Source organism: Seriola lalandi, unplaced genomic scaffold, assembly GCF_002814215.2.
Source record: "Seriola lalandi dorsalis isolate HSWRI2012SDOR001 ecotype SW California unplaced genomic scaffold, Sedor1 jcf7180002054553, whole genome shotgun sequence".
In the NCBI taxonomy this organism is placed as follows: Eukaryota; Metazoa; Chordata; class Actinopteri; order Carangiformes; family Carangidae; genus Seriola; species Seriola lalandi.
This window is the reverse complement of record NW_019525106.1, coordinates 1,662,058-1,683,493: the sequence shown is the minus strand read 5'-3', so window position 1 is coordinate 1,683,493 and position 21,436 is coordinate 1,662,058. Positions and strand designations below refer to the sequence as shown.

At 42.2% G+C, this 21,436-nt stretch overlaps 1 protein-coding gene across 1 annotated transcript in view; it reads right to left on the bottom strand.

Moving 5' to 3' along the window:
* b4galnt4a (beta-1,4-N-acetyl-galactosaminyl transferase 4a) overlaps positions 1 to 21,436 on the bottom strand; it is a 127,388-nt gene that overhangs the window by 16,822 nt on the left and 89,130 nt on the right. The window contains exons 7-8 of the mRNA XM_023415498.2: positions 18,944 to 19,011; positions 5,617 to 5,695 (exon numbers count right to left, since the gene is read on the bottom strand). Coding sequence (XP_023271266.1) covers positions 5,617 to 5,695; positions 18,944 to 19,011 — 147 coding nt within the window. The remainder of the gene's footprint in view (positions 1 to 5,616; positions 5,696 to 18,943; positions 19,012 to 21,436) is intronic.

The window sequence follows — 21,436 nt, the reverse complement described above, 5'->3', positions numbered from 1 at the left end:
AGACAAAGCTGACCGGTCGCGCCATTGTTTAATACATGACTTTAAATTTTAACGATATATTTTTTTTCCTCAAGAATAGGAATAAATAATACATGCGATGACAAGAAATGACAAGACACAGTTCCATTTGCTGATGGGATGCAAGACAAGTTATGATAGCTCTGGTAGGAGGAGAAACAAAGCATGAGCGTTAACACCGCCACTAATGGAAAATCTGTAGCATGGAGCTATGGTGCTGCCCACTGACAGGCGCCTGGCAGCAGCGCATCAAGGAGAGACTCCTGACAGGCTCTGAACAGATACCTGCCTGAAGAGAGCGCAGAGGACTGGTGGTGTTTTGATGCTTTGCTGATACTGTTGTAGAAGCCTCACACAATGAAAGTTGACAAGGAAGCAGACAGTGGAAGAAGAGCTGAAAAAGCACCTAACTAAAATAAAACGCTAACCAAAAACTACAGCACGGCAACAATGATACACAGCAGAGCTCCTGACTGATTATGCTCTCATTTCAATTGACAACTAAACAGAACTAAACACTTACATGCTGGAGGATAAATGCCACTATCCGTTCCCTGTCGCACTGACATGAAAACAGTGGCTTGTTTTTTCATGTCATATCATGTCTTGCCTGGGGACAAAGGAACAATATTCAAAGGGAGATGAGGAGGTGGATACAGAGACGGGGTGTTTGATTTTCTATGTTGAATTATACATTAGCCAAAGTCTCTCAGACCAGACATTTCAGAAAGACAAATGAGTCCAATATCTATAGCAATTACAGGCACGTCATAGTCAGTGGGACTACAGAGACGCCCTATGTGCTCTGAGTGGAAACTAGTTAGCCACACTGACACTCTCGCTAGATCCAACATATATGACAGAAAGTCCAAGCACGCTTCTTAAAATCCCAGGTGTTTGCTCTGCTGCCACATATGATGAGGACACGCAGGTACTTTGGTCAACACAATGCTTACAGGAAAAAGAGATAACACAGAAACAACCAGCCTGACTTGAATACAAATAGAGGTAAAACACAGACAAAACAAATCAGTGGTTACAGTCTAAGTGAGTGTGACAGCACAGACCTGACTGGATATGTTTAAACTGCTTTCAGATGGTAAAACACATTATCAGAATGTAATCTCGGAATATGCTAGCGTCAGAGTGCCTGTAAGCTCACGTTACTTGACAACTTATCGAATGAGAATGAGAAATCAAAAAGTACCACAAACTCGAAAACTCTGTAGCAAACAGACAAGGTTAAAAAAAAAAAACCAGTGTGGTCTCAGGGTATCTTCTAACAGAAATATGTCATACAGAGAAACTGCTCCACGCTCGAGGCTAAAAAGACTTGCACTACTTAAGACACAATGAGTGTGGGTGATGGGACACTATATAGCTTCCTTTTTAGTGTCATGCCATGTGTGTGGTGGTGCTCTTTGGGATGTGTCTGATCAAATCTGCACGATGAGAAGAGGAAGTGTTGGCACGAAGGACAGGAAGCGAGATACGAACATCAGTTCTGCTAACGGCTTTAAATCCCAGAGGGCTCAAAAAGCGCAAGTTCTCACATAAATGGTTTTGAGAATGAGAAAAACATGAAGAAGAATAATTAGTTTTATGATGTGATCTTCTTGATTATGGGAAGCGATTCCCACTGAGAGATTATGGGCATGTCTTGCACTTTTCATCATGCTCATAAAGAGAGGGACAGCCTGGATGATAACCCTGCAATCGTTGCAGCTATTTTACTATTGACTGGTATTGATGTTGCCCTCTAGAGGATAAAAGGACAAAGAGCAAGCCATTAAAACAATGGTTAAAGAAAGACAAGGGCAAAATGAAACACAACACAGAGTTCAGTTTAATCTAGGATCCTAAGATGTGTTTAAAAATGTAAAAAAAAAGAAAAGAAGTAATTTAAGGGACGAGAAAATCACACATGTGCATGGTGATGATAAAGAGCAAAGTTGATGAGACAAAGTACCAGAAGAAAAAAAGTGTTTGAAAAGCTAAAGAGAAAGTGAACTGAGGCAGAAAAAACAACTCCATATGTTTGAAAGGTGGGAACTAGAGTCAACCCTAAAAGGTGTTGAAGTGGTAAAAAAAACCTGAGAGAACTCTAATTTATTTCCACAGTATAAAGACACACACAATATACTTTAACAGCTGGCTCCAGGTCGCACGGACCACTACTGATTTATATTGAGGAGGGAAGGCGCAAGGCAGCTGTTGAGGGGCCTGTGTGTGCACGCGTTGCACCCATGAGTCTGCAGCGGTAGACGTGTGCGTGCAAGTGTGTGCACACATGGGTGTGCGTATGAACTGGTGGGCAGTTTGAGACTTGGCCTGGCAGGGGTGATAAAACGGGGGTCGTTAAAATCCTGCATTTAAATCCCACACCCCTGCCTCTCCATAAACTTGCCATCACTAATTAAGGCATGACTTTCTTCTCTTCTTCCTCTCACTCTCTCTCCTCCTCCTCCTCTCAATCACGCCCTTTAATTGCCGACACTTTCCTTCATTCTGTCACAAGGCTAGCAAGAGACATTTTCCATTAGGCCAGTGGAAAGGCCCCGTCTTTCACTGAGAAAGATCCAGATGGCGTATATGAGAAACTTAATGAAACTACCTGCTCACTAAATCTTCTTTCATCTCACGTAATCCATTAAAAAAAAACAAAAAAAAAACAGTCATCACTCTAAAGAGAGTTTATGTGAAGTTAACTGAGGCAAAACACTGAGGTAAAGGGCAGACTGTAGTGGAAAAGGTTCGGTCAGAGTGCAGGTTTGGTAACTTGCCCGCTCGTCCTAACAACTCCACAGTCTCCTCATTCACTGGCCTGCTGTCCGTACATACAAATACACTTGTTTCCATCCCCTTAGGGAAAGCACGGCGTATTCCGAACCTGTTTCTTCCCGTCTCTAATGCTGTTTATGTTCCACCTTCCTGTGGCCATTCTCCCTAATTCCTTCACACGATGGAAAAGAAAGGGGCCAACACGGTGAGAACAAGGCTTCTCTTTCCTATTTTTTTTTTGCCAAAAGGTAACTTTCGGACTGATATCTTATGTTTACTCCCCTCTTGTTTCTTTATAACAAACAAATACATTCCCAAAGGAACAGCCCACCTTTGACCGTACAATCATAGCTTGGCACTGAACACAGAAGAAAGAGCTGTGAATCCACACTATCTGCTCTTTAACAAATGAGTGCCTGGGTTTCTGCGGATTTATGTGAGCCCTGGGCTTATGCTGTTGTGGGCTGGTCACGGTAAATCTGCTATTTTTGTCAAGGTGTGAAATGTATTCCGCTGTTAAATCACACACAGGGGCCTTACTAAGATAGCGTACCATACACACCACACACACACACATTCCTGCACACAATCTTGATTTGCTGCATGACTTTTATACGCTTCATTAAATTGTTTCTACTAGTACAAACCCACTTTGATGGCCTCATGGGTAGTTGGCTGAGGTGGGGGAGGTGGAGACAGAGAGAAAGAGACAGAGAGAGAGATGGATATCCACATGACCTTGATTTGCTCGTACACATGATCACACGAACGGTTTTCTGGACGACTCGCGGAGTCTGTGGGGAAATTGATGATTTGAATGAAAAGAATAGCACGAGGTAGCGAGAGCAGAAATACTTCATATAAGAGCCTCCAGAACAAACTCTGTATATATTCTCCTCCACACTCCTGCCCCATTTCTTTCCTCCTCCTTATTCACTCTCCTCTCCTCCTTTTTGGCGGCTGTTTGAATTCAACCTTTGTCCTTAGATGAAGCCGGTGAGCTCTGATTAAGAGACCAAGACCTTCAGTCTGAAGGCCATAAATCTTACCTGCATTTGCAACAGAGTTGTGTTATCCTTTTTTTTTTTTAGCATTTCCTCCCTTTTCCTCTATTTGGAATGGGCAATTCTCCCTGCTAGCTTTCGTTGTCCTCCTATGGAGGTTTTAGACAGATAAATATCTCCTTTAATACATATGGAGAAAAAAAGAAACAACATACTCATGTGTTTCTAAAACTGCTTTAATCCACATTTGTATACCCACAATGGAAGTAATTCATGACAAGAATTACCACTAAGTTTAAAGTTCCCCTCAGAGCTATGGAGCATCTTACTATCTTTCAGTTTATTGTTTTGGTCTTGTGGCGCACAATTTTACTTTTGTCACTCTCATCAACCCTGTAATCAGCCCTACAAGGGAATCATTTCTTGGCCAAAAATCTCTGATTACCTCCTGTACACTACCAGCCCCGCATGAATTTTAATGTCGCTCCACATCTGCTGTATATGTAAATAGGCAACTGCTTGCTAACAGGTTAGCCATATCAACTTCCTACTGTGATAATATGTCAGTTAACGCAGATTTAAGGCTTACCCCCCCCCCCCATTCCCTCTGCCCTGCACACAGATGCTCAACCAACCAGCAGGAATCATTAGTCCGACATCAAGGACATAATAACAGTGTATCCTCTCAGCTTTTATTGCATCATATCTCACCAACTCAGTCTGTTTGTCCTATCCAGAGGCTCTCCACATAAAGGGGAAGGTATTTGTTTACCACTGGGATCTGGCTGTCATGGGCTGTAATTTATTAGTCACACTTGCACATCATCAGCAGAATATTCATAACACACCCACATCAACAACCCACAACGTAGCAACTGTATAGCACTTGGGGGACCTACCACTAACGGGACATTTCATACCGCCCGTGTGAAACTTCAGAGAAAACCATTGCCATGGGTACTTTCCACTTGACTGTGCCAATTTACCGATATTAAAATAGACTAGAGGTGCCAAGTGTCAGTGTGGCGTGGTTGTAAAGTAGCTGGTTTTCTCATACATCCAAATGCAGAGAGTCCTCAGCCTGCATCTCATTTCTCATCGAGTTCATGTGTGATCATCCTGGCACCACGCAGCTATCGAGTTCAGCATGGAGCTCCTGCATCCCCCTGTCAAACCCTCTCTTGAAACCGGCATCCAGAAGCAGCCGATCTGAGCTGAACACAACAGACTGGAGGTTGGAGAGACTAAAGAAACATAGAAAAGACTATGGCGGCAAAGCTGAGAAATGTAGCCACGGATAATGAGGGGTAAAGTGATGAGCTGGGCTTGTAAAAACATGGTGAAAAATATATGACAGGAGATTACATGTATAAGACCCAGGAATAAACTAACAATAACTAACAGGAAGACAGAAAAATGAGTAGAGAAAATAAGCCAGAGGCAGAGACAGAGGTTTTGAGGGGATCAAGACAGAATGAGAAAGAAGTAAAAAATCATTAACCTTGAGGGTGCAAAAAATGACAATGAAGTTCTGTGCTCCAGCATCACTACTGCTGCTCTGCTGATGATGATGGTCACCATGATGACAATAACCCGGGGCTTATTAACAGATTCATTCAATACACACACCAGTGATCTCTTTTTTATCATTTGCCCTCCCACTCAAAGTACATGCTCCCACAAGGCGTGTGGTCTCTTGTACGAAACTTCATCTCGAAATTAAGCCCCACTCATCTCTGCGCTTTTTCGCCTGAGGTGCATTATACCACTGCTGAGAGAGAAAGTGGTGCAGAGGAGTGAACAGTCCACTTACCCCAACCTCCACGTGATCCGAGCCCTTGTCATCCTGCTTGTGGAGGATCTCGAAGTAGTATCGTCTGGATGAGATCAGGCTGAAAGGAAACAAAGAGATAGTTATTGTTAGATATTGACACTGATGGGAAAAAAAAGAATCTTTCTACAATAAGCCACTGCAGCTCCTTCTTCCTTAGGCTCTTTCTCAGTGACCAACACTTATGAGAACATACCAACAGTTTCTGTGTGGAGCCCTCAAGAAATACAACAGTGTGCAATTTTTGGTCATAAAAAAACTTAAGAAATATCAGGATTTAATGAGACTGCAGTGGATTGAGGCAAACTGCTTGACTTAAAAAGCAAAAAATAGTTGTAAAACATATGTCAGTTGAACCTGGGTATAAACTGGTTAATCAGCCTAAAATATAACTCAGTGCTACAGGCAAGATGGCAAAAGAGCCAGCAGTGAGCCAGGATATTATCAGCCTCTGGTCCTGAATAAAACACTCCTTTTGAGACTGGGAGGAAGAAAAATCGATGCTCCACATAAATCAACATTTTTCACTTATACAAGCTCCACTATTTCTTGGGAACTCCTGGTTAGACGGAGTAAAGGTTCCCCACACTGATGAAATACATACACTGAGCGACAATGCTTTATTCTTATCAAAAACACATCCTGGATAATAAGGCAGCATCTGCTGCTGAATGAGAGACGCCCGAGCACTGTCCACACATCAGCTCTCAAAACACAGACATGCATTAATCGAACACACACACCCACATTGTGTGGCACCAAATAAAACCATTTTTTGTGTGTATACATGTATAGTACACATTAACAGTGTGTAAAGGCACAATTTGTTAAAGCAAGAGTCTTTAATAGAAAAGCTGTTCTTATGTGGATAAAATGCTACTGTACCCTGGAAAATCCATCTCCTACAAATAAGATCATGTTAATTCCGTTTGCTGCAGCCTGGTAACGTGTAACAGTAACTAATGCTACTTTAAAATCATTTGACTGCTCCATATTCATGTGCTCCGATCCATTATAGTATGTGATGGTTTTCTTTTTCTCTGTTCATTTTCTGTCTTTGCCTCCATTTCCTGCGCCTTGTTTCTCTGTGAAGTTCCCCTGCCTCTCTCCTGTCTCCTGTTTGTCTCCTGAAACAAACACAAACTCATCTTCTTTTGTTGAAATCAGTGTTTTGAATAGAAAATAGTTCCACAAAAACAGAAGATAACACAGAAGAAAGACATGCAAAGCAAGCCAACAGAAATACTTCTATTACCTGATGAATATCTTTGTTCTAGAAAATACGTGCAAGTGCATCTTTAAAATGTTTTAGTCTATATAATGCTATATAATCTATAGTCTATATAATCTTAAAGCTGCTCGTTTTGTCCAACCAACAGTGGAAAACCCAAAGAGAAGCAGAAAAAGCTAAAGCTTCGCTGAATGATTGTTGCTGATTATTTTTTGTCACTGAACTGATTGCTTAATGCACCAAGTAAGCATTACCAGACATTAATGCCTGGTCTTTCATGGTAAAGATTGCCAAATTCCAGTTAGGAGTGCAGACCTCCATTGCGGTGTATTTGTGAGTTTTTGTTGCGGATGTGGTTGACTTGAGTTGAAAGGGAAGGACACGGCCTGAAGGGGGACGGTCACGTGTTGCCCTCGCGCAAAAAAATCATCCGGCTGCCCAGCGTTCTGTAACCAATAAATCACTGCAGGTGCAAGGGAGCAGTGACAGTGTGCTAAGGTCACTCTCTCATGAATAGGGAACATATCTCTGTGCAGCTGCTGAAACGGCACTCGGCAAACTTAAGTGGTACTTTCAGCTCGTGGCATCTCGCTTGCCCTTTCCCAAAATGATTCAAACCTAACGCCATCCCTAACCCCAGACTCTGAGCTGAGCCACACTTAAAGAAAGAAAATAATATCTGATTTTTACATTCACTTCAGTCATTAGATTAGATTAGTTCAGATGAAACTTTAATGAACGTAATGATAATGTGGGGATACTGAGTAATCAGAATTTTGTCAACCGGAGAACAGAGGGCAACATTATGACTTTAATGAAGGATATGTATCACATGAAAATATTACTATCAGACAAAAAATAACTGGTTTTTAAAAAGAGGCAATTAAATATCGCTGTCCCAATCAGACAAAATTAAATTCTAGGTTGACATGTAACATCTCTCTTAACATCCTGAACTGAAACTGATAATTTTGGCAGTTTCAGCTTATCGAGTTCCTGTCCCTGAGCAGATGACGGTGGATGGTTTTAGGGAATATTAGTACATTTCCTGACCATTCATTAGGTTGTCTGTTTCAGACCATAATCTGACTCCATCTGGGGGATAATCTAATGTCGGAGCTGAGAGGACGCAGTCTGCCGCCACAGTGTTTCTGAGTCAAGCTGCCACTAAACCACAGACTGCACACTTCAAATAGATAACAGTCGCACAGATACGCACACAATACTCTCAAAATGCATCCTCGACATACTATTGTCTGTCAACATTTGAGGATGTCTTTTCTTCTAGCTCTCAGAAATGTAGAAACACTCACACAGAGAGCCTGGACTTCAGCGGTGAGAGATTGGCAGCTCGGCCAATAAAAACTTGTGTTTACTTGTAGTAAGATGCCAGATAAGACAATGCACACACACACACACACACACACACACACACACACACACACACACACACACACACACACACACACACCACAGATATCACGCGTATCAACACAGCAGAGTGAGATTGAAACAAACAAAAGGATCATAACACACGGAGATGGATAAACAGCTCAACATCAAGTCCTATTCACACACTTTTCTATTCTTCCATTTCTATTTCCTTTGGATTTTCACTTTGTGATTTGCCAGTTCAACAATTTCAGTTTTGGTCGTATGTAATTTAGTTCCACTGTTGAGGTGAGACAGTGTGAGTGAATGAGCCTGATACTTTTCCTTTAAAAAAAAAAAAAACTAAAAAAACTTTGCATCATTTCTTTGTGTCTGTGTCTTGTTTTTGTTTTCAATTTGGCATGAACTAGACTTAGTTATGAGTTATTCTTTGGGAAAATAAAAGACATAAATTAATCATGATCGGCCCAAATATAGATATGGACAGATATGAGGAAGAGAGATGTGAAGGGGTATGTGAAATCTGAGGTGACTCTGTCCAAACGTCTTCTATGAAACTCTGGAGAGAAAGACGGAGGAAGAGAGAGACAAAACAAAGGAGCACAAAATAGGAAGGAAAGAGGTGTTTTGTTTTGCACTCGCATGAATGTGTCTGTGTGTGTGTGTGTGTGTCTATGTCTGTGTGTGTGTGTGTGTGTGTGTGTGTGTGTGTGTGTGTGTGTGCGTGCAGACTGGTCACACCAGTCCTCTTGTGATGGATGACAAGGCGGGCTCTGGTTGAAAGAGATGAAGAGACAGAGAGACAGGCGGAAAGAAAGATGAAGGAGGAGCGATAAATAGCAAATGAACAGCCGAAACAGAGAGGGAATTATAAATGCTTTCTGTATCTTGAAAGGAAAAATACATTACAGTGAATATCACTGAGACATGATTTCATACAGAACGCCATGCCGGAGGAGGAGGGAGGAAAGAAAAAAAAAACCCATAAAGGAGCAAGTGAAGGGCAAATGAGAGCTGGAAGAGGAAAGAATAGCTATTAGTGTGTGACTCAGAGGATGAGTAGAGGACACAAAACAAGAGTCTAATTGCCTGACTAATTGGACTCTTTGTTTCCAGTTCCTCTTCTTTGGGCTGAACAGATAGAGACAGACAAAGGAGCTTGACTGGGCTGGATAACACAAGATGGGACTGTTGGAGCTAAACAATGTTGGGAGAGTATCATGGCTGCTCAGAGTCTGCTGGATCTGAAGTATGAAATATTTATTTGGCTTGAAAATGTATAGAGAGATATTTTTCCTGCTGAGAGACAAAGCTCCATTCACAGGCATCTCAAAGAAGAGATGGGGTTGTCTAAATAAATACACAAAAGCTTAGGTGCATAACACCCCGAAGATCGATCGACAGACAGGCTGACACACATTCTCTCACACACAAACACACACACACACACACACCCTCTATATGACTAACCTGGTTTGCAGTGAGCAGAGCTGAAGTGAAATCGAGACAGCATACTTTCTGCCCTTGGTAAATACAAGTCCATTCTCTCTTATTCTTCCTTCATCACACTGTCTGTCTCCTATCTGCCCGCAGGCAACAGCAATTTCCTCATTCTACTTTCTTCCAGTATCTCCACTCTTCCTCCAACTCAATTTCTCATTAATGCTATCTGACTGTCAACCCCGTCCCCGTCTCTCTCTCCTTCTCTTGCCTTATTCCTCCCTCTCTAATACCCACAGGTGGCCTTTAAACAAAAGACTGCGCTCGGCGAGTGCTCTCCTCTCAATTACATTAATGATATCAGTGTTTAGAGCTGCCCCAAGGAGATGCACAAACTTCACTTTTCTCCCCTCGCAAACCTCTCCCCTCCTCACTCCATTTCTCATGCATTCCACTAATCCATCAGAGAGCTAGCACGCTGCTCTTCCCTGCAGCCGCAATAAATCCTCTTTCTTCCATCCCCTCCCTCCGCTTCATCTCCCACCGCTCGCCTTCATCCACTGCTCTTTCTCCCTCTCTTCTCCTGTATCTTGTCCGTCGCTTCTCTGCAACGCTCCTCGCACTGTCTCTTCTCCCTCTATCCACCCGGTCCATTTCCTACATATGTAATTATCTAATATGGCGTTATAGTGTAAATATGTTAACTGTGTGTCCACTTCCCCCTTTTCCTCGCTTTGATATGGTGTTAACACTCCTACTGCTCTTAGTGGCCTGAATGCGTGGACATATGAAGGAGAAAAAAAAAAGAGAACATATTCAATATGAATAATAAACATACGCTCTTTTCATCACGCTCACATTGTATATCTTTATAGTGTCAACAAAAATGAACTGATCCTACTAACAAGAACTGCCTGTGTTGCCAAAGCCTCCATTGTCCAAAAACCTATGAGTGAGCCACAATGTTACACTGGTCAGAAAGTTCCTTTGTTACAACAAACATGGGAACTGTAGTTTACTTTGAGCCAAGCCGACATGCAGTACACAGTCGTGGTGCCGTAAACACTCGCAAGTGCACCAAATGCCTCTTAATCCACAGCTGAAAATAGTCTAAAACAAATACACTATTTACTCCTATTTGAGTAGTGTTTTTGCTCAAATCCACAGAGCCGAGCTGTTTGATGAAACTGCTGGTTCTTTTTAAAAAATGAAAGTATGTTTGTGCCTATTCTTTTAAGATTTACAGTGCATTTGGAAAGTGTTTAGACTCCTTCAAGTTTTCACATTTTGTTATGTTGCAGCCTTATTCTAATAATAACAATAATAATTATCCTCATCAATCTACACAAACAGCCCATAATGACAATACAAAAACCAGAATTTTAATTTATTTATCAAAAAGGAAAAACTGAAATATCACTTTGACATAAGTATTCAGACCCTTTGTTATGAAGCTTGAAATTTAGCTCAGGTGCCTCCCTTTTTCTCTTGAGATGTTTCCACACCTTGATTGGAATCCACCTGTGGTAAATTCAACTGACTGGACCTGATTTGTAAAGGCACACACCTGTCTATATAAGGTCTCACAGCTGACAATGCATATCAGAGCAAAAACCAAAACCATGAGGTGGAAGGAGCTGCCTGCAGAGCTCAGAGAAGGATTGTGTCGAGGCACAGATCTGTTCCTGTTTCCGTTTCCTCTAAGAACTAAGCTGACCCTCCATCATCATTACTGTCTCTGATCGCGTCTGGCCAGAAGCAACCCTGTGACATGGGTTGGTCGTCCTCATGCATTACTGCCAATCAGATGTCCACTACCGCAGTCTTTCGCAGCTCAAGAAATGTGCATCAACACCCTGAAAGACATTCTGATTAAACATAAGCCTCCACACACAAGAACACACACACACACACACACACACACACTCAAACATAGATTTGCGTCTCAGCGGGCTTCCATCACTCATAGAAACAGATGGCAGAGTGAAGGCGTGAGGGAGTAAAGTGGGACAGAGAAGTCATTGCACCTTGCTGGCAAAAAGCTTCATTATAATTCGATTGCTACACCAATTACCTTGAGTGGAGAGAAACATACAGGCCTACACTCACACATAAGTGAATATATACATATAATGAGACAGTGCAGGTGCATTCAGCTTCTCTCCATGCTCAATCAGTATTCCTATGATGTGATGCGTACAAGTACCACACTTCTCTCTCTAAATGCTCCTCGCCAGCTAATAGCCAGCAGTGCTTAAGTGATTCAATTATAGATACTGAGAGATCCCATACTGAAATAACTGGTCATTCTTCAGTAGGTTTCCCTCACTGTTGCTGGGAAAGGCACAGTCAACTCTATCCTTCCAACTGTTAGTGGGATTTAGAGGTTTTCTGTAAAGTCATGTGTATAAAAAAACAAATGGGAGCGACTTCAGTATGTATGTATCAAAGTAAAAGGGAAAGGAAGATGAAAAGGAAGAAGTGGAGAAAGTTAAGAGAGGGGAAAAAAGTAAGAAAGCATAAACTGTCAAATGAGTGTGCGCACACACAAAAAGGAAGAACACACATCAACTCCCACGTGTCTGTGGAGGATTGGGCGTAAATGTCATTTACCGCAGTTTATGAAGTGAACGCTGCTTCAAAATGCCAGCTGCAGCATCACAGATAACCTTGGAATCAGCTTCCGCCTTTCCTCCTCACCACACCACTGTCAAAGGTCTGCAGCAGCCATTTTTAATTTTAGTCATTACACCTGAAGGTGAAAATCTTGACACACCAGACCCTCGTGGTTAGAAACTCATCTACAGAGGCACATGCAGGTTAATGCTAAAACTTAAGACACAAAAAACGTTGTTTAATTGACTTGCGCTTGGCATTTTTGTGAACTTCAACCAGCCACGCTGATGAGATTCAGTCAGAGCTCATTACTTTCCAATATCTCTCAAACAATATTTCGTCTAATCTTCAATTGACTGTCAATCACATCCCAGTCGGAGCCGCTCAAAAGGCTCTGAAATACTTGACGTCAAGTGCGGTGTCAGACGAGCTCAGTATGCAACTCAGCACAGTTCAGTTTATAGAATTTTAGCAAATGTCAATCTCCACTGTGTTGTCTATACAGCCCGAGGCTCTGCTAGCTGTGTCAGAGAGTGGAGATAGTGTTGACGGGGTTATCTGGGTTCCTCATCTGACTACTTCACTGTCACTCATCAAGCTGCTGTGACAGTAACGAGCAGGCACAGCAAAGATATCACTTCACAGTTTTTGAGCAGAGGTGGAGACAGAGATTTAGACAGACCAAAAAAGGGGGCACTTTCAAATTGAGAAAAGTATTATTTTGAAAGTCACAACAGCAGATTCTAGCAGCATCAAAAGGAAGCAGTTTTTTAATTTTGATTCAGCCTATTTTGAGCGTTTTAAGGCTTGATTTTGATGACCCTGTTAAGTGGGGCAACAACTAATGATTATTTTCATTGTCAGTCTTCAGTCTTTTTCAATCTCTAAGTGGAGTGATTATTTAAACAGTAAAATGCAAGAAAATAGTGAATAATAGCTCATCAGAATTTCCAGTAGTCCAAAGTGGAGCAACAATCCAAAACACAAAAGATATTTATTTTTAATGTGATTTAAACCGAAAATAGTAGCAATCCTCACATTCAATAAGCTGGAAGTGGCAAATGTTTGGTATTTGCGCAGGGACTATATGGCTCTTCCTGCATTTCATGTGATGATAGTATATAAACCCTCACATGGACAAGTTTTAATGAGATGGAGCCACAAAGGACTGAAGAAAGGCAGTGACAGAGACAGCAAGAGGGACAAACATTCTCCATCTTCAAGTTTTATTCAGCAAACTTCAGAATTAGATCATAGGCAAAACTATTTCTCCTCTGTACACACACACACACACACACACACACACACACACACACTAAACACTGTGAGTCATTACCTCCAGGTGGTCATAGCCAGGTGGTGTGGATGACTACAAGATCTCCCTAACAGGTGTACCGGTCCAACTTTCCTGTCCATCCCATCTTTTCAAATTGCCACCTAGGACGAGCTTTCACACATCACAGCAACACGAAGGCCACGCCCCATTGCTGGAGACAAGCAGGCATTTGAGGAAAAGCATAATTTCTCGCAGTCTTGGACCAGACACCACAAACAGACAGACACACACACACAGACACACACACACACACACACACACACACACACACACACACACACACACACACACACAGAAAGCCTTTACCCTTTCCTACCTCTTCCCCCTTTTACAGCTTTATATTGAATCAGACAGAGGGAGGAGGCCATAAAAATGAGCGAGAGACAGCGAGAGAGAGTGGGGGGCTGATGGGACAAATGTGGCAAAGTTGAGATGAGGGTAGCACACCAGAAAGCTCTAGATGCAGTCGTCCAAGTCGGCAGAGTAACCACAGAGGGTGTTTAGATATTATACATATTGTATGTCGGTGGCGTGCAGTGACTTTTACAGATAAGCAAGCAGAACTAACTACTGGTTAAATATAGATATGCGCATTGAATAAATATGTCTGTGAAAGCTTTCCTTGCAAAAAGAGTTATCAAAAGCCGCTCCACATTACACACTAACTCCTCGTCGTCACGCATGTTGACGAAGGTGATTAGCAGTGTAATTTGCTCATTCACTAGCTGATGCTAGCTCTTAACGCCTAAGAAGAAAAGACTGTTGAAGCAATTTCTAACGCGCTAGTACAGTTTCTACACGCGTCTGCGTATGTATATAATAATACATGTAACTGATCTCAGAACGGTGGAAGCTGAATCAAGGGCAGCTTGATGAGCACGCTGAGTCTGTAGCTAGCATCATACTTTGTCAAACGACAGAATTGATAGATATGACGGCTGCTAGTCTACCTAGCTTCCAGAGACAACGGCTTGCTGCGGCCACAAGGGGGGCAGTAAATTAGAAGATGACTGCAAACAGTCAGTATTAGATCCTTTGTGGGACCGGGCGCTGTTCTGAGACGTAAGGCAAGAGATCGCTTGTGCTTCCGCATCGTGGTAATTGATGTCTATTTTTATCTTTAACTGGTCAAGCACTGCTGGCCTTGCTCATCCTGAGGGCACGCCACTGTTGTATGTGGTGCACGTGTGTGAGTGTGTGTGAATTGTGTATGTGTATGTGTGTGTTTGCTGGTTTCAGTGGCCTTCGACTGCATCGCGCGGAGACCTCCAACAGGCGAGTGAAGTGTTTCTCGAGTGAACCCCTCAACAGCAATATGCCTCATTCCCTGACAATATGATTCAACCCTGCAGCAGCCATTAGTCACTGTTCACTCAGCTCTACTACATTCGGCCGTACAGCTCCAATGAACCGAGACGTATAAATACCCACAGTCCAAAGCGTGAAACAAGAAAGAAGAGAGAGGAGAAAAAAAACAAACCTAACCTAGCTAGAGTGGGAGTGTCTGTTGTGTTTCATTCTGCTCTCCTCTGTTCAATTACTTTTCTGAAGGCTGCTCTCTGTTCGCTTGTGTTCTGCTCTGCACCATTCACCCCCATTCTTTTATACTCCATTTTACTTTGGCTTTGTCCCATTTCATCCTGTTCTGGTGTCCGATATGATAATAAGTAGAAACAGTGGCAGAGCTGAGAGCTGTTTTAAATTGCAGCTTTGATCAAGGCTGTGCGCACAACTTAACTGCGGTAGAATGGAGTCTGTAAATAGGCTCAAATGGCCCTGAACCTATTCTCCAAAAACAAATTGCACAAGTGGATCATGCTGCCAAGGGCTGGCTGTGGCATCACGTGTAATGACTAATAATTATCACCGATGCTTTCTGTCTATAAATTGAGTGTAATATTGTAGAAACACCTACTCTGTTTCACTTTGTTCAGTTATTTCTTTATTTTATCAGGCATACAAATGTTTCAAATTACCAGGTGATAAAATCTGTCTAATGACTGATTATTATTGCTGTACACACACACACACACACACACACACACACACACACACACACACACACACACACTCTGATGCAATTTCTCTTTTTAGAAAATAATGATCTAATGTCCTGTTCCGCACTGCTAATTTGCTCATTTCAATTCTATCCCATCTCATTTGAAGAATACCATTTCATGAATGCACGACGATTAATCCTGCTGCACACATAATTTGCCACGCTCAAGAGCACATCAGCGCAGCTATAAACAGGTCGAGTGTAATGGTGTGTGAGGGATGCATGTCGCACGGTGAGGCACGTGGGAACACGTGGAAAACGACAAGTAAACAGCTTTGGATTTGAGATGTTTCAATGAAGTCATTAGACGCAGGGAGGAATTTCAAATGGCACGCTACTTAAACGAACACATGCACATTAATTCACAGAGGCATGCATTTTCTCAAATATGTTATATGTTCCCTTTCGTAAGCCCACGCGCAGCAGCATCAAACCAGATTTTGCCTCATTATCTTAAGCTAGACTTTCACGCAGTCTTTGACACATTTCCCCTGAAGCATGTGAAAATGTGTAGCTATACAATAAAGACAGATTTGACTTCAGTCATTAGCCTTATCCACCCCTAAACCTCGCAAATTTTCCCAGCCGTTTCGTCTCTGCTGCACCATATTTCATGATGTGACGGAGGAATCACGAATCACTTCACACATCAAAAATATTAAGATGTCAAGAATGTGCGCATATGTGCTCAGTAACGTGATTTTTGATTTTGTGTCAGATCTCCCACAGGTAAGGCATGTTCTCTGCACCAGCTGCCCTTGAGGCAACTGTAGAAAACCGTCCTGCAGTTTCTACGCAAACCCAAAACGCATAAACACACAACCATCTCCCCCCAAAAAGGCAAAGTAACTGGCTACAGCGCAGGCGATGTCACGACCAAAGTTCTCCACTGCACAACCTTTATAATGTTCCTGCCATATTCTGCCTCCCCGCTCGGCTATTCTGTTGTTGTCTTGTTATTGTCGGAGATCGCAGGACGCTTGTCAGACAAGAAGAGAAAACAGAAAAAAACTTTCCACCGCCTCCTCCTCCCCTGTCTCCTTCCTCTCCTACTTCATCTTTTGTCATCTTTCTGTGCTCCCTTGTAGTCTGGTGTGCCTGCTGTGCTAACCAGGCCCGGTTAATCCTACGCACAGACAGACAGAAACACTCGCCAACAGGTCCTGGCCTGGGTTCAGTCATTAATGAATTTTCATTCATTACATAAAGTGTGTGTGTGTGTGTGTGTGTGTGTGTGTGTGTGTGTGTGTGTGTCAATTAGTAGCAAAAGAAGGCAGAATGTGCAACAGATGTATGGTTTTTAATGAGCGTTGAAGATCTCCTTGTGGTTTTTATGCGTCTTAATAATCCTTCTCAGAATGACACATAATGATACATAAACATTTCTGATGAGACTTTGACACATAGTGAGACCTTGGAGCGACACAGTGAGTCAGAGTGAATTACCATCAATGTCACATTAATACTGCAATCGCAACAGAGGATGCATAGCACGTATGGTAAGCATGAGACACCTCCACTGACTGTCGTCTTGCATAGTTCGGACTTGATGTCTTAGTGCCTGACTTGTCTTGCACATAGACATGATTGTGTATGAACAGGCAGGATTTTTCATATAACAGAACAATTTTTCCTTTAATAGTCAGCAGTGAGAAAAACTCCAGGAGGAACATGTTTGGATGTATGGCTTTAATGCCTCATTTGATGCGGTTATTTTTATTTTGATGACACTGTGGAGTCGTGAGCATAAATTCAGGAGTATTCTGTTCAGTTTATTTTAGTTAAAAACTCAATTGCAGCTTGTGGGGGAAAAAAAAAAGAAAACCTTTAACACACATTAGACAAATTGGCAGTGCGATGTGCAGGATCAGGGCTTCTGATCTGCGTGTGCGTGCGTGCGTTGTATTTCAGTGAAATGCACTAAAATTAATATCAACTAGGGATTCAAAGACGGTGCTTAAATCACTCCAATATTCCACAGACAGTCTCATCCCACTGCACACCTACACCAAACAGACAGGTCCATTTACAGACCTGCTGCTGTCACCACTGCGCCAAAGCTCACCACTAATTCTATCTATCACCTAGTATATTATCGTGTGTGTGCAAGTAACACTGAACATGTCATTTATTGATATTAAACAGAATTGTATCATGATAATATGATCAGATTATGTCCCTGTTTCTGTTTACCGAATGAATCTTTCTGAATGGCGTCATGCACAGCAGTGGACTGGTCAGCATGTGGTTTAGTATTCACTGGAGTCATGTTGGGATATATATCGACTTCATATTTTAATCCTTGTGAATATTGATTTAAATCACATCGTGCATCCCTGGAAAGCTACTTTGACCAGTTGAAGAATGTTTCATGAGCCACAGTTTTTAGCAGAAATGCTTTTGAACAATCCATAATTGTAAATACTAATTTAACTACAATTAAGAAAACAGTGTCTCTTTTTCGTTGTTGTGTGTATTTATTGTCCAACTTGCATCATTCAGAAGTCCTAAAATATTCTGATGCTTCACGACACACACCATTGGCTGCGTGTGTGTGTGTGTGCATGTGTGAATAATTTAAGGTAGCACTCTACAGGATGGGTTTCATCCAATCAGGCAAATGAGGGAACCCTAAGGAATAGGAGCACCGTTCTTCGGATCTCTTCTCTTGCTGCATTATCATATCAACTCCACAATGACTTTAGAAGCAAACTGGCTGCAGATCAGTGCTTGTATTAAAGGTGCTTTAATGCTAGCAGCTCCCACCAATTAGGGAGAGAGATGTGTTGAATCTGAGAGAACTGGACAGGTTAATACATTCCCATCTTACATTCAGAGAGAGAGACAGAGAGAGAGAGACAGAGAGAGTGAGGATGAGACCAATCGTATGTTAATTCATACATACATGAAAGTAAACACAGATACACACAGAAGACATCTGCTTCGTATTGTCCAGTGAACACCAGTGAGCCGTCAATTCCCTCCTGCATGTGAGTAGTAAAAGCCTTTTGAAGCAATGGTGTTATAAAAGAACCTGGTATATGCTGCTACTTAACAGGTAGAGATACACTTGACCGGCTACAGCCACAACCAGAGAACACAGGAGATGCTCCAGTGGAGATGTGTATTTGTCAAGCTTTCTGTTGGATGTTAGCAGGGCTTTGTGTCAGGCTCAGCACCGGGTGGAGAGTGAAGTAACTGTGCTGTTAAGTGCGTGGTTGTCACAGGTACTTACTGCACAGACTTGGAGGACTGGGACCTGAACTTGCTGAACTCGCCTGGAGCGGTCCACTCTGTACCCAGCTGCAACACACAAGGCAGGAGACACAGATCAGAGAGAGTGTGGGAGAAAGAGGAGGGGGTGGGGCCGGGGAGAGAAAGTGCGAGAGCAGGGGATAAGAACAGCATAAGAAATGTTGAGGCACACTGAAAAGTATTCGTCTGAAACATCCTTCTTAGAAATCAACTTTGCGAGCCAGAAACAGCTGCGTAATGATTTTTACGCACAGACTATTTAGGGAGGAGTGCTGTCTGTAAAGAAAGTGGACCTTATGAGTTCATTTTTAATCCAGAAAATAGATCGATTGATTGAAAGGGAAGCTGAAAAAGATCCCGATCACCTCCCTGGTTATGATAGCACAGCAAATGAAGAGTAATTGGGAAAACAAGATTACATTCCCCGAAGCAACAGTTGGAATCAGTCAGGAGGCAAGTTCTGATCAGCAAAGTGAGCAAACAGACGATAGCTAATGGCCATAAACTGACAGAAAATGAGAAAGAGCGGTTCCCTGCCAAAATTGACTCCAAGAAGCCAGCTCATCGGGAACCCCGGGGCTCCTGTTTCAGCCCCGCGGTCGAATCACTGCCCATTCATTTCCTAAGCATGCCAACTCACTAATTAGGGCCCCCTGCTGTTGCTGATCCATAAAGAAAGAATAAGGCTAAGATCACAGTGGGCATGGCCTTTAATTGTTTGTGCTGGCCACACGTCCGGGTTTGAAACTGCTCCGCAAACATTGTGGTGTGTGGTGGTGACAGATCACAAGAGCCTTTCGGCTTGTAAATAGCTGCTGATCCTCACTCTGGGTACCACAATGCAGCCCACACAGTAACGCACACCTGCAACATAATGACACTTATACGTATGAAATGGCAATTATACAACGGCACGTCTAAGTGTGTTTGCTGGCATGTGAAGAGAGCCACTATGGGGAAGAAAAATACTCAAAAACATGGAGTAATGTCTGTCCAAAAATCAACCGGGCCCCTGGCAGTGCCGAAGCCTCTGAGAGTCTCTGTGAAGCAGTTGGCTGGAGAGGAGGAGGACACAATGTGTGCTACTGTGCCTTCACTCTGAAGCCCAAGGTATGCTGCTGCTGTAGCACATTTCCACACCAACAGTCTCTTCATATATTCCTCCTCCAGCACAGAAGAAGAAAAAAAGGTAGGAGTTAAATGAAAAAGTGGGAAAGGTAATATATATATATATTGCATAGATAATACATATATATATATATATATATATATATAACTTTCTCAAGTCCCGCAGTTTAATACACTGAGTTTACATTAAATATGAAAACTTTTCTTTCATACATTTAAATGTTTAGTGACTTTAGAACTGAATTTCCAATTAGAGTCATTTGATGAATGTGGAGTGGAGAGCAGGTTCACTCATAAATGATGTGATGCTGATATGATCTTGTGTGGGCATTCAAATATGAAAGTTTTTAACTAGCACTGAAGGCTGCTAAATTTTACAATAGATGGACAACTGCGCACATCAGACAGTCTGAGGACCATCCGACACCAGACATCGGCCACAAAAGGCTTTTTGCACATACGCAACATTACTCCCCAAGACCCATAAACAGACTTTCATGTGTAGGTTGGCATTAAACATCTGTCCATAACGAGACCCAAAGGCTCCACCCGCTGTCTGCAATGTCAGACACGTCCGATCCACCTCCAGATGACATGGATTCAGTGTTCTTATTGGTGCACCAGCAGACAACCTTGTGTTAGTTACCCTTGATACACAATTGACTTGTTAATCCCTATCGTCATGTATGTTGGATGGTTTTTCTAGGTAAGGGGAAAAACAAACCAAAGCTTTGATGCTGCTATGCTTACAGTCTTACATTCTATATACTATATATCTGTTTGCACATAAGAACAATTTGCTTATTAATACACCAACACTGCCACCTTTTAGTACTACATGTACTAATTATCTGCATCAGTCACAATTGTATTGTCTACGTTCCTCTTGTGCTTACTCGTGTTGTGTTCTGTATGTGTGCAAGTTGACTTGAGCGTGTGCAGTAATCCTTGTTTTCTACATGAATAAATGAGACCTGTAGCTCATTTAAGTCCAAGAAGGCTTTAAGTTTTCATTGTGTTTTGTTCAGCTCACCCTGATTTGTGACAGGAAGTCTGCAGAAAGTCCTGCAGTAGAATCTCATTTAAGCTCGTCTCCGTCATAGGAATCCCTATTAAAATAAAATCTGTGTTACCGCAAATTGCTGTTGGTTTCTTAAGAAAAGCAGCCAAGCTTCAGTCAAACTTAAATAACTTTGACAAGTAAGAGCTGAATAGAGTTTGCACCTCAGCAGAACTTTAAAATTTTTCAAAGCAGAGGGACAAAAAAGAAAAAAAAAAGAAACTGGGACTTAAAACTTTGCAGTGAATATAAATGGGAAACCTGCAAATGTCTCTAGCTGCTGTG